Raw genomic sequence first — 14,031 nt, 5'->3', positions numbered from 1 at the left:
GTTCTGCAAACTTCGAATTCGTTTTTAAATTCCATGTGGCTTGGAAAGGAAATTGTACGAAGCAGGAGCTAACAATAGTATCAAAAGTAGGGTGCTGGACTGAAATGGCAAACTCATTGCCTGGTTTATTATTATCTTATTTTGAGAAATTTGTTTTGTGAGATAGCAGAAAACTGTGACAACATTTTGCTGAAATAGAAGCACATTGTGTACATGGATTTCTTTTTTCCCCCAAAGAAGATCAGGAAGATTTTGAATTAATAACAATAATTATTTCCCATTAGTTTACAGCATGCTTTTTTACTTCTATCAATTTTAAGTGCAATTGCTTTACCAAAAAGTAGTTATTTGCAGTGTTCTAAAAGTAATTTAAGATCATATTTAAACTGTTATAACATAACTATTCAAAAGTAAAAGCCTATTCTACAGATCAAATAATTTATAGTTAACATATTTATTAACTAATGACTACCTTTAGTTAGATAAGATTATGTAGTAATTTTATGCTACTAATCTTTTTTTTTTTTTTTTCCTGGAATCAAGAGGTGTTTTACTTTAGGGTTCATTCTAGCTTGGAATGTCATGAACCTTTGTGCAGAAAAGAAAAAGTAGATACGTAAGCCCTTTTCAGTCACTGCATGAGCTACAGCTTTTATGATATACACACTATGTACAGGTTTTTTTCTTTGTTTTCTCCCTATCTGGATCTGATGAAATTTTAAGAAAGAAAACAACTGAGAGTGAGCCATGTGAATTATAGTGGACTTGTAGTTTGGGTAGTTCCTTTTCATGACAAAAAGAATCCAGCATTATTACACACTATAAGCAGAAAGCAATTTGAGTAGCACACTTACATAAATCCCTCCATGTGTTCATTGCTTAATAGGACTTGCAGGCACAAGATAGAGCTCACCGAATTGGGCAGCAGAATGAAGTTCGAGTTTTGCGACTATGCACTGTGAACAGTGTGGAAGAGAAGATTCTTGCTGCTGCAAAGTATAAGTTGAATGTAGATCAAAAAGTTATTCAGGCTGGAATGTTTGATCAGAAGTCTTCGAGTCATGAAAGGAGGGCTTTTCTACAGGCTATACTGGAGCATGAGGAAGAAAATGAGGTAATGTTGTTAGATATAATTGAGAAGAGCATGTTTCAGGGAGAACTTAATTTTTCCCTAAGTTTCAAAGACTGACTACTTCAAAATTAGAATTGTAATCATTATCTTACCATCCAGTCAAAGAAATAATTTCAATTTTATCTCTTTTTTTGGTCATAGTAATAAGTTGTTATCTGGTGATGATAAAATCTTAGTATGGATTTGGACATTAAACCCATTTTGCTCTTTCAGTTTTGCCAAAAACTTTGTGAACAAGGTTTTTTTTGTTTTGTTTTGTTTTGTTTTCTTCCGCAGCAGGATATAAAGCAGTCTCTAAAACCAGTTTATATTTTAAAATAGTATGATTTTCAGACATACTGAGAAAACTAGAACTTTTACATTTAATCATTTGAAATCCTGCTTTTTCTTTTGAGTTCTTGGTAAGACTTTAGATGTTGTTTGGGCAAGGCAGCAAAAATAACTTTTCTTCTTGCTTCTGTATCCAACCTGGACTTGTAATTACCAGTTTCTATTCAGAAAAAAAAAAAAAAAAAAAAAGTTGTTACAAGACAGCTGTCACATCTTTTGTTTATAGTAGTGGACAGTGAGATTGTAGTATCATTGACAGTTTGTCCCAGTCTTTAAAACTGTGGTTGTGGAATGGTGAGCCCCTTCTTTTCTCCAGCGCTGCAGATTATTCTTTTACTGTGAACAATGTTCATCATTTGGATAAGCACTGCATTTAGGAAAGACTGTATTAATATATTTATTGTACTGAAGGCACACACTAGAAGTCCCATTTTGCAGTGTTTTTTCCTACCTCAAGAAATCATAGAATGGTAAAAAGGCTTGGGTTGAACAGACCATGAAGATAGCTAGCTCCATCTCTCCTCCCATGGACAGGGTTGGCAGCTGTTAGATCTGGCATTATATCAGGAAGGATGTCAGGGCCTGGCCATGAATAGCTGGGATGGGACATACACAGCTTCTCTGGGCAGCCAGTGCTGGTGCTTCACTGCCCACTGAGTGAAAAAAATATCCCCCGACATCTGATCTAAATTTCCCTTTTAGTTTAAAACTATTCCTCTTTATCCTATGACTGTGTAAATAGTCTGCTTCCCTCCTATTTATAACCTTCTTGTAAGTAATAGAAGGCTGCAGTGAGGTCTCCCTAGACTTTTCTCTTTTCCGTGCTGAACAAGCCCAAATCTCTCAGCCTTTCTCCATAAGAGAGGTGCTCCAGCCCTTTGTCAATTTTCATGTCCCTCCTCTGGACCTGCTCCAGCAGCTCTATGTCTTTCTTGCGTTGCGGGCTCCAGATTTTAATGCAGTACTCCTGATGGGGCCTGACGAAGGCCAATTAGAGGCGGTCACCTCCTCCTCCATGCTGGCCACCTCCTCTTTTGATGCAGCCCAGGATGCAGATGTTCTTCCAGGCTGGAAGCACGCACTACTGGCTCACTTCAAGTTTCTGGACCACCAAAACCTGCACATCCTTCTCTAGGAGTTCTCCTCCCATATTGTATACACACCAGAGTTTACCATGACCCAGGTGCAGCATCTTGCACTTGGCATTGCTGAAGGTGTGTTCATGTATGCCCACTTCCCATTCTTGGCCAGGTCCCCTTGTATGGCATCCCTTTCTTCTGTTGTGTCAGCTGCATCACTCAGATTGATGTTGTATGCAACCTTGCTGGGGATACACCGAATCCCTTTGTTTATGTCATTGATAAAGATGTTGAAGAGCACTGGTTCCAGAATAGACCTCTGGGGGGGACCTCTTGTCACTGTCCTCCACCTGGACATGGACTCACTGACCACGGTGTTTTGGCTGCAACCCTCCAGCTAATTATTTATCCTCCAAATAGTCCACCCTTCAAACCCATATCTCTCCTGTTTAGAGATAAGGATGATGTGTGGGACTGTTTCAAAGGCCTTTCGGAAATCCAGAAAGAGGATTTTATAAGTATGTATTTTGTTTTATAAGTAATGATCATTTATTTGTGAATGCAGAAATGGCATAATATGTGTTTTATGTACCTTCAAAATAACATTGTGGAGTCTGATTGTATTGAAATTGCTGTAAAAAGTGCTCTTCAACTTTTTAGTTGAATTCTAGGATTCTGATTTTTTTTTTTTCCAAAGAAGGTTTCTATTTCTATGAAATTATTATTTTAATCTGAAGACAGAGTTTGTAAGAAGATGATGGACAAGAGAAAGAGGAATGCTCCCGATATAGTGACATGATGGGTTTTTTTGTTGTTGGTGGTGGTGGCGATACTTAAATTTTTTTTTTTCTTTAGGTAGGGCCATTTTAAGTCTCCTTTGTATGAGACGAAAGACTTTATAGTACTGAATTATATTTCTAAGGAAGTACTGTAGAACATCTGAACAGAAATGCATGTATTTTAGCTGAAGCTCTAGCTGTGCTTCTGTCCCAGGAAAACCACAAACCAAAATTTCCTGGTTGCATGTTTGCTCATTTCCTCATTCTCAATTTATGGAGGTAGTAATAAGTCCCAATTGTCTCTAATTTTGTCTGCTTTGTGTTACTTCTGAATTGCTGATCATGTTAGAAGTTTTAGTTTTGGTTTGAATTTTTCACACGTCCTGACAGAAGGAGGTGCAGTGCTGACCTGATGCAGACAGTTACTTTATGTTGAACATAACAGTTTCCTTCTGATACCTTTATCCATCTTTGTGACCAGGAGGAAGATGAAGTTCCTGATGATGAGACTCTGAATCAGATGATTGCTCGACGTGAGGAGGAATTTGATCTCTTTATGGTGAGAATGATATGATCGTATGCAGTATATTATTTCTAGTGTTTTTACCAAAGGCTTTAACCTTATATGTCATATGTTTTTAGCAAAGGCTTTAACCTTATATGCCAATATATGTCACAAATATTGTAAAACTTTGTTGTAGGAATGGCTTTATTTACTTGCATTGCTTATGTGAGGAAAGGAGAGCAGACTTCCTAAACGCAGAGTTCCTCACAAGACAGAAAGACTTCGGAGATCCTTGCAGGCAGTAATGAAGCAGTGCCAGTCTGGAAGAAGACTGTGGCATGACCTAAGAAATTTAGGCAGTCTAAAACTGATAGTGTTTGTCTTACTAGTTGTACAGCATGCTTCTATTTTTAGAATTTTTTTTTCACTTTTGTTCTGTGATACTGACAAAGAAAACACAGAAACTGAACAAAATAGTAAATTAGTAGACTTACAGTGCTGTTCTCTTTCTAAATTAGCTGGTTTGCTAATTTTTCTTGATTTCTTCAAGAGCCCTGTTAGCTTCATCTCTGCTGCTAGAACTGTTGAAAAATTACCAAAGTAGTTACAGTGATCCAAATGTGAACAATGGAACAATTACTGCTATGTTAGGGTAGGCATGGCCCAATTTTTTGCATCTGTACAGTGGTGAGGATTGCTGATGGGCTTTTAAGAGACACCAAAACAGCAGCAAGAAGATACTTAAAAATTTAACTACTGAGGATTAAGCATCATTTCTTCTCATTCTACCTATGTAGTGTGCAGGACTGAGCAACAAAGACACTCGTTGGCTTAAATGAAATTGTATCAGAAAGTGCTATCTGGAGAAATGACATTTCTAGGATCACACGTTATTAATTTCTTGCTGTCAGCCCAGATGTTCATTAGTAGAACATTACTTACACAAGTGTGCAAGGGCTGTTCTTATCCGACTAACAATTCTTCAAATGCACAACTGAATAAAAGCCAAATCCCCCACGTGGTGGTGCATTTAGTAATTGCAGAATCACCTAGCTTATCCTTTTGTGCTAAGTTCTGTGCAATGTTATTTTAGAAGAGCTGAAATCTCCGAAGGGTGAAAAGGGAGTGCTTACAGACATTTGTCTTTTTAAGCTTTCTCTCAAAGACTAAGGAGATTTGCGTGACAGAAACTAAAACTTGAAAGGAGTAATTTGGGCCCAGTTACTGGCTTTTTACTTGTCTTTTGTGTTCTCTATCACAGACTGTTTTGCATTATGTATTCTAGAATTTTTGCTGCTACTGTATCTGTCCTCACTGAGTGTACAAAATGTATAGTGATCAATATAAGCACTACTGTATCAGAAATCAGGTCAAAAAATAAGTAACCTGAGGTCAATCAAAGTAGATTTGCTGCTGGAAACAGTTACTCAGTACTCCTCCATTGGATCCAGAAGGAAAGAATTAATCCATGGATCGGAGTAGCTCACAATTATTTATGGCTGTTGCAGGGAAATTTTGTAAGTCTATCTCTTCTAGTTAAGTTTGAAAGTAAACAGCAATTCAGTAAAACAGTTGATCTGCCTAGAATGGAGATGGTTTTAACACTGTATGCTGTGTGTTTTTCAAGTTAATTTTTGCATGTGTTTTTAAGGGAAAATAAAGAGCTGGTAGTAGAAATTTGAAGATGCAGAGGTAAAGAGCTTTGACAACCAGGGATTTGAAAATATTTAAGGTGGAAACATTGAGGTTAAATATTAATCTCTAAAAGAGATTTTCATTTATTATTAAGCTGTTCAGTTCAAAGACAAAATACTTAAAACCGAGTTTGGTAGTCAGGTTTATTTGTGTTCTTTTTATTAATCTCTTAGGTAGTCATATAAAGAGAATGAAGTTAGATTTATATTTTTCTTACCTCAGTGATACCCAAGTAGTTCTTTTTCCTTCCGTGCAGATGCAATAGGAATTCAGTGAAGTGTAATATCCAAGAAAAAAATGTGTTAATTAGGCTTAAAGATGCAAAAACATGTATTTTGCTTATATAAATCAAATATTTATTTTTTTAATCTGAAATAAGGAGTTCCAAAACAATAGATGAGAGAACAAACTGATGGGTTTCTCAAGAATCTATTATTTTGTCACTTTTTGGATTAGAAGTATTCTTTCACATTAATACTAATTCACAGGATATTTAGCTATGTATGCAGAGAGGATACATACAAGTGGACTATGTTCCCATGGCTTGTGGTGGCTCCACATATGTAGGTAAAAACTCCACATAGCCCCAGTGCGTCCTACTTTTGCATTCAGTGCAAATGATGACACTTCTGATTTTTCATCTTGTAATAAAAAATGTATACAAAATTCAGAGTGTTTTAATGTGATCTCTGCAACCATTGTCATCTCTTCGTAGTGTGGTTTAACAAGAGTTATTTTTTCTGGCAAAATTATGGCAGCAGTTGACTCTATAAATCGGTGTTTTTAAACTGAGTAGGTTTGGGTTTTATTTTAAGGTGTATTTGAAAAGGCTTTACATATTGACTTATTTGAGCTAGTTAAATGCCTAAATGAGATTCATGGCAGCATAGGAGTTTAGGTCAGCATATAGTCAATGCAGAGAAATGGATGCTTTCCTAGGAGAACTGTAAACCACCTCATTCATGTAAGAATGTATCCTGAGTATCCATATCTATTTTTTGAGGTAATTGGTCACCACATTTGAAATTAATTTGTGTGGTTAATTGAAGTCCAGCTTAAAGTCTTAACACTGCATTACCCTTTTAATATTCTTAACATTTTACTTAATCTTGCCTGATTTTTATTGTATGTCTTTTCATTTTTCCTTAATGCAGGAGAAGTAAAATTTTTTGTTGAAGCTGGTTGGATTTCTGTCACTGAGTCATCTTTTAATTCTTAATTATCTCTATTGATTCCTTTTTTCTAATGTCTGCTTTTAAATTTACTTTCTCTGATATTCAGAATCACAAAACTAGTATGTTTTCAAGTATTCTTTTTAGTTATATAATGTATTATGAGGATGTTGTAAAGGAATTAATAGTATTTGCAAATCACATTTATAATTATATAGAAACCATAAAACTTGTGTGGAAAAAAAATAGAGCTTTTTAATGGTTAGCTTCCCTCTTTTTGTAATTTACGTTGTCTTACCTGGATCCTGTGGAGTTACTTGAGTATAAACTAACTATGGAGTAGTGAACTTCATGGAAAATCAACTGTAAAATTTAACTACTTCTTTCTATAGTTGCATTTTAGAAGTATTGGGCTAGAGGAAGAGAAGTACTTGTGAAAAACTTAGTTTAAGGTTTCAAGCATTTTTCGATGGCAGGAATTCCAATGGTTTGTTTTAGTTGCCTTTACAACTGTTTTATCCTTTCCCATCTACCATTGCAGCGTATGGACATGGACCGTCGTAGAGAAGATGCCAGAAACCCTAAGCGCAAGCCCCGCTTGATGGAGGAGGATGAATTGCCATCCTGGATTATTAAGGATGATGCTGAAGTTGAAAGGCTCACATGTGAAGAAGAGGAGGAAAAGATATTTGGAAGAGGATCCCGTCAACGCAGGGATGTGGACTACAGTGATGCTCTCACAGAGAAGCAGTGGCTGCGGGTAGGGTAACTCTTCGTTTGTCTTAAAGATGACATTTATTTGTTTGTTGTTCATTTATTTATTCATTTTTTTCATTGAAAACTACAAAGTTGCACAATGGAAATAGGTAAGATCTACTTATAGTTGGTACTCAGCATTTGCAGCTGCACTCTATCTGTCTATTTATTCAGTAGCTTAATTTAATCTTTCTAATAACTTGGAAATGTTCACAGAATTCTTCTTTCCTCATGCTCTTTCTTTTGCAAGTCTTGGCTCTATTGAGGCAAAAAAAAAAAAAATAAAATCTTGCTAAGTGATGTTACTAGAATTCAAGACCTTAAAGAAGAGTTTCTTTGGTTTTGTTGCATTTGGGGAATCTTGCCATTTTCTGCAAAATACACATAAAATTAATTCTAATCCATATGCCTTTTCAGAATGGTAGGAAAAGGGATGTTAAGAAGGTTAAGAAAGTGTTTTCAAAACGAGCAAATTTGGTAACATGATTTCTAATACATGTCAATAAAGTACTGTGCACAATTAGTCTACATTTTTTAAGAGAATATGTTTTTTTAGAATAATCACAGATTTGATGCCAATGTGAGTATAGTTTTTGTGTATAAAAGTGGATAGAAATCCTTACGTACTTGAGTTGTGAAAGTAATCGTGAGAGTGCACTGTGAGAGATGCTGCTAAGAGCTGATTTTTTTTCTCTTCCTGTAGCTGCTATTATAGCTTTGTATCTATTCTCTTCATTGGCCTTTGCAGACGGAAACTTTACATTTCTGAATAATAAGTCAGTTTGACAATATCAGTATCCAGTACTCAGCTGCCTCTTTGCCTTGATTTATCTTGGAGGTTTACTTCATCTCTTTTCTGAGGAGTTCTGCTAGACTCTGATCCCTCTGCTGATATACCATATGCTGAATATTCTAGTTAAGGTCCCACCTTCATAAATATACACATCATAGCAGATCCCTAAAGGAAAGATCATAACTCAAGGCCTGTGTGCATGCATGTATACTGTCAAACTATGTCAGCTCTGTCCTTGTCAAGAGGTCAGGTACCTGAGTTTGGAAGCAAGAAGCAAGATAATAAATCAGTAAGCATGGACATAAGCAGTGTCAAGTGAGACAATGCCGCTGTCCTGAAGTACCTGTAATTCAGTAACAGCCTTCCAGGGAAACTGTAAAATACAAACAGGCTTCGTCACTAGCTGTCGCTGCAGCTTGCTTTTCTTCAACTGTTGGCATGACAACCACATTCCCTAAAAAGGAAGGAGGAGTTTGCCTCCTGGTCTTAGGAGGCATGTATATTGTGTAGTGTATTATGCTGTGGGAGATTCTATCACTGCACCGTTTCTACCAGGCCTGCAAAATACTGGATCTATCGGCAGATCTCCTAGAGTCTCATGAGTGCTTCTTTAAGGTCGGCCTTGCTCAGAAGAATCAGCTTCAAGAATCAGAGTATTTTTTTGAGAGACTATGAAATAGTGCATTTAACCTGCTGATCAAGGGGCACTTTCCTGTTTAACATATTCTTAGCCATCTGGAATACTTACTCTGTACTTATTTTCATTCTAATAGCATTGACTAAGGCAAGGGCTTTAAGACAGCTCTTGCCTGACCATTACAGGTTATCTAGTTCTCATGTTTTTTGTCAGTCATCTCTGACTCTTTCTTACTCTGAGGCTAAATATCTGCATTCTTCTTCTTGTTCAGTGTCTGTCTAGGTGACATGAATAAAGTTCTGTTCTTTTATTGTGCATTTGATTTGAAATAGCTTTATTTTTTGGCCAAAGAAGCATGTTTGAGTCCAAAATGAGCATTGTCTTGTTTACCTCCTGCTAATAGGCAAAATCCAAAAGGGCCAACTGTATCCTGGGATTCATTGTACACAGCATAATTGTCTAGTCAGAAAAAGTGATTGTCCAACTGTACTCTGCATTGGTGCAGCCTCTCCTTGAGTATTATGAGTTTTAGGCTCTACAATATAAAATGTGTATGTGTATGAAAATGTTAAAATGTGTCCCAAGGAGAGCAACAAAATGGTTAAAGGACTTGAGGGCAAGATGTAGAAGGGATGAGAGTACTTACTTAGAGAGTAGAGGGCTGGGAAATGAACTCATTGTGTCTGTAGCTTTTTCATGAAGAGAAGCAGAGAGGGAGGTGTCTGTCTCTTCTCTCTGGTTACTTCTTCCATTGCCAGATCTCAGCAAAATGCATTGGAAGCAAATGCAGCCCTCAAAAGAGCTAGGGATACAGTTTCCACACAAAGAACTCATCTGTAGAGGCTGTAAGCTCTGTCGTTATACCAGGTATTTTCCTGATTTAATTAGTATGTCTCAGAAGAAAAGGTGGGCAATGCTCTTTACATGAAGGGAGGTTGACCCCAGAAAACTTTTTTAAAAGAAATTAAAAATTCATCATGTAATTTCCATTCTGAAGGATTGAATTTTAGAATTTTTTAATGAAGAAAAATATCAAAGGTCTCCATTTAAATACTAAGCTTATCAGCTTAACAGTTATCCACACTGCCAGTCTGCCATGGCAATTAACATTACAGTTAATGATATCCTACCTTTTTCCAGAGGAAAATAATATCTTATATATAAATATCCATGAAAACCACTCTGCTATTCAAAGAAGAAAAATAAATGAACATTTTATGATGCAAAGAAACAAGTAGTCTACATTAGTATATAAATACAGGGTGAACAGCAACAGGAAGTACTTGTCTCAGGGCTGTGAACAGAAGCCATCATAGTGAACCATTTATCAGTGATCATAAAAAATTTATTTCTGATTGAGTTTTCCGTTCACTATTCCCCTGTAGATGAAACTGTCTTGTCTGATGGGGAGAGAGTAAATCCTTGGAATACTGTTTAATTCCTTTATTTGGGAATCTTCCGGTTTTTACTGTTGAGTGTCCTTTTAACTTGCAGCCTGCTCTCCTTATAAGATATTATATTCTTTATTTATTTCAGCGTTTGTTATTTTAATAGAATTTTGGAAAAGTGAGAAAAGTAATCTCCCCCACCTGCTCTTGTCACCCTCCTAAAAAAGTTTCTAATGCAGCTAACTTTCTTTGCCCCCTCTCCTATGAAACATAAGATAGTTGGTTGAGTTAGAAAACAAAATAAAACAACCCCTTCCCTCCTCCTCCAAAAACCATAGTAGTGATGGTTGCATGATACCTTTGTTAATGTACTGTCATCTATTCTGCTAAAAAAAAGTTGTTCTGATTCAGAATTTTGAGTAATTTAGAGAGAAGATACCAGTACAGTTTAAAAATAGGAAGAAAACTCTTCTCCTTCCCGTATTTCTCAGTAAAATGAACAGTCCTGAAATGCTCTAGCATTTTGTCTGTGCAACAAATATGTGCATCTCTGTCATATGTACAAGATAAACAAGAAAAAATGACGCATCTCAGTCTTGTTAGATTTTTCTTGAAGATGAATTACCTGTGAATCCAGAAGCCAGGAAACATGTATTTTTCTTTAACTGTTTTTCTCTGCTGGTGAAAATTGTACGTAATAGATCACACACAAGCAGAAAGACTGCAGCAAGTAGCAAGGAAGACTTGTTTGCAGTCAGAACCCTATTTCTATCTTTCACCTTTTTGTAATTAGTGTGAAGTAAGATACTTCCTATGCAAATTCCTGTCAGAAGTGTTCTTGCATTTCTTGCTCACGCATTTTATTTCAGAAACTTTCCCTTTCATTATCAGGCTTGTTGAGTGATTCTTAAAATTCTTCAGTTTGGGTTTAGATGTTGTTATTTCTGGCAAGGGAAACTTCAAGGAGTCAGGACCGGTTCAATTAAAGAAGAATAAGCGTAACAACTTCATAGTGTTATTTATAAATCTTATGTAAGAATAAATGAGCAAAGTACAATTGAGATGCCTAAAATGGCATTTCATCAGTTGAATATTATCTTTATGTATGCAAATCTGGAAACTGATCATTTTTTTCCAGACAATTTAAGAAAATAATTATGTTTAGAAAATATAACGTTTTTTTCCAGGCTAGATAGTTCTATAGTAATATCTCAGAGATGTGGAAGTACATGAAGACACATCTAAAGACAGTATTACCCTTCAAAAAACACATACATCTTGATCTGTACTGTGTCACAGCATGTGGCAATAATGCAATGGAATCGGCTTGGAACTTTAGTGGCAAGGAAGGGAGAAGCACAAGATCTTTAAAAAGTGGGAGGAATCCCTTTAGTTATGTTCCTTTCCTCATAATGGCGTATGAACAGGAAGGGGAACAGCTGTTTACAAAGGTGGATAGTGATAGCACAAGGGGGAATAGTCTTAAACTGAGACAAGGGAGGTTTAGGTTAGATATTAGGAGGAAGTTTTTCACACAGAGGGTGGTGACTCACTGGAACAGGTTGCTGAAGGAGGTAGTGGATGCCCCATCCCTGGAGGCATTCAAGGCCAGGCTGGATGTGGCTCTGGGCAGCCTGGTCTGGTGGTTGGTGACCCTGCACATAGCAGGGGAGTTGAAACTCAATGATCTTTGTGGTTCTTTTCAATCTAGGCCATTCTGTGATTCTGTGATTCTGTGATTGATTATACTCAATTCCTGGTTTTTCTTTTCTATTTGAAATTACAACTGTATCTGTTAGCACTTCAATTAAATCAGTCTTGAAAGATTCAATCACATTAAATTTATTTATTTACAACTATTAGTCTGTAAGCAATATTTTTTTACTCATAGATTTGCCTACAGTTTTTTCATAGGTGGTATTCTTGCAGTGTATTTCTTAAATTACTTGCATCTTGTTCCATTTGTACATTTTTCTTCTAATTTCTTTATCAATATACTGTAAGGTTCTAAACAACCTGAAATACAAAGTTACCACATGGTTTAGAACAGCTATTATTAACAACCCTTTTGGAATTATATTTGTCATGTAACAGTGTTCACATGTGAGTGCAGCTGCAGAAGAAATGACTCCTGTTTTATTATGTTGGCCAGCAATGTCAGAGGCAGATGTCGGTGGTATGGCAGTAGAAATTGAACCTTCCCACCAATGTTCTGTGATGTGTTGTTACCGTGTGACAGATGGCAGCAGAGGGCCACTGTCAGAATAGAAGTGCATATTAAGCAAAGGTGTGTCGCTGAATTCCTCCATCTGGAAAAGGTTGGACTCTCTGACATTCATCGACACTTGCTGAACATTTATGGAGACCAGCCAGTGGATACAAGCACAGTGAGGCAGTGGTGGTGCATTTCAGCAGCGGTAACAGTGGGTCACCTCCACTACTGCAGATTGTTATGTGCATGGCATACAGCCTCTTGTTCATTTCTGATGAAAATGCATAGCTAATGGCAGTGACTGTGTTGAAAAATAGAGTTTCGTAGCTAAGAATTTGCTCTATCAAATACTGTTATTGTGTGCTTTGTATCTGTTGTGTTTTCCTTGAAAATAGAAAGCATTACTTTTGAAGTGACCTATGTGCAGTGTTTTCTAAGTCTGTTGTGTGCTGGCTTCCAATCCTCTAGTTTTGAATTAGACAGTTTCCACACAGTGCTAAAGTGAACTAGAGTTGTTTGGTAGGTGACTTAGATTTTCAGAAGGACAGATAGAAGGTTTAAAAAAGAAACAAAAAAAGAAAATGACAACAAACCAAAGCAAAGTATCTTTCAGTGATAGACTAAGAGGTAGGTAACAATAATTTCTGGCATATAATTTTTTTTAAGTAATTCCTTTATTTTTTTTTTCCTTGGATGAGGTTGGCTTGAATAACAGGCTGTTTCTTCAAATTAAATCTGCTTAATAAGACATAAAGTACACATGTATTTTAAATGGGAGAAATAAGTCTCGCTTATTTTTGAAAGTCTGCAGAAGTCCACAAGAGTTTGTGGTTGAGTAGATGTAGACCACAGAATAGAGATGATGCTGTTTTGCCATTTAGTGTCTTAATGCAGTAAATATTTTTATTCTCAGTGCTCTGTTTGCCTAAAGAAGTCATATTCACAGTTATTACAACATAACTAATTCAATCATTCCTTTTTATCCCTCAGTTCCTTCCCAACAATGGAACTTACATTTGTGTCAATGTAGTTTGCTATAACAGGAAGGAACTTTATCAGTGCTGTCTCTCTGTGATACTTTACTTACTAATTGTCATATTACAGATAAAGATTATACAGTAAGATACAAGTGTTTATAACAAACCAAAAACAAAATACATAGGATAAAAGCATTATTTGTACAAAGTTTTAGATAGCTATTTTTTTAAAATCTTGGATGAGGCAGTTTTTTTTAAAGGTGTGTACTTCAATTATAATGTCAGGCTTCTTTTTCACAGCAGTCTTTGAAATCAAATGCAACCAATTTTTTTTCACAATTTGTGTTAATGTTATCCCTAATTTCCAATTAAAAGCATACACTTGGAGTTTCTATGCTAATAATTAAGCAACGTTTAAAATTTTTAAAGCAAAAACAGAAAACAGCTTTCTCTCACTTCTCAAAAAGAAGCAGTTTTCAGTAATGTGAACGTGCAGACTTTGACATATAAACATTGGCTGAAAAGTTAGAGTTCATTATTTTGTGGAAGTCCAGTTGAGAAGACTTTTTATTAATT

The 14,031-nt window shown here is 36.2% G+C and overlaps 1 protein-coding gene across 4 annotated transcripts in view; it reads left to right on the top strand.

Annotated features, from left to right (window-relative positions):
- The window catches only part of SMARCA2 (SWI/SNF related BAF chromatin remodeling complex subunit ATPase 2), a 106,566-nt gene that overhangs the window by 68,569 nt on the left and 23,966 nt on the right, over nt 1–14,031 (top strand). For all 4 annotated transcript variants that reach the window (XM_031610455.2, XM_031610457.2, XM_031610456.2 and 1 more), the window contains 3 exons: nt 887–1,114; nt 3,802–3,879; nt 7,234–7,452. In XM_031610455.2, the coding sequence (XP_031466315.2) occupies nt 887–1,114; nt 3,802–3,879; nt 7,234–7,452 (525 nt within the window). The remainder of the gene's footprint in view (nt 1–886; nt 1,115–3,801; nt 3,880–7,233; nt 7,453–14,031) is intronic.

The sequence above is a fragment of the Phasianus colchicus genome, chromosome Z (genome assembly GCF_987193195.1).
Source record: "Phasianus colchicus chromosome Z, bPhaCol1.hap1.1, whole genome shotgun sequence".
NCBI lineage: Eukaryota > Metazoa > Chordata > Aves > Galliformes > Phasianidae > Phasianus > Phasianus colchicus.
Note: the sequence above shows the minus strand (reverse complement) of the source record. Positions and strands in the feature narration are given on the sequence as shown.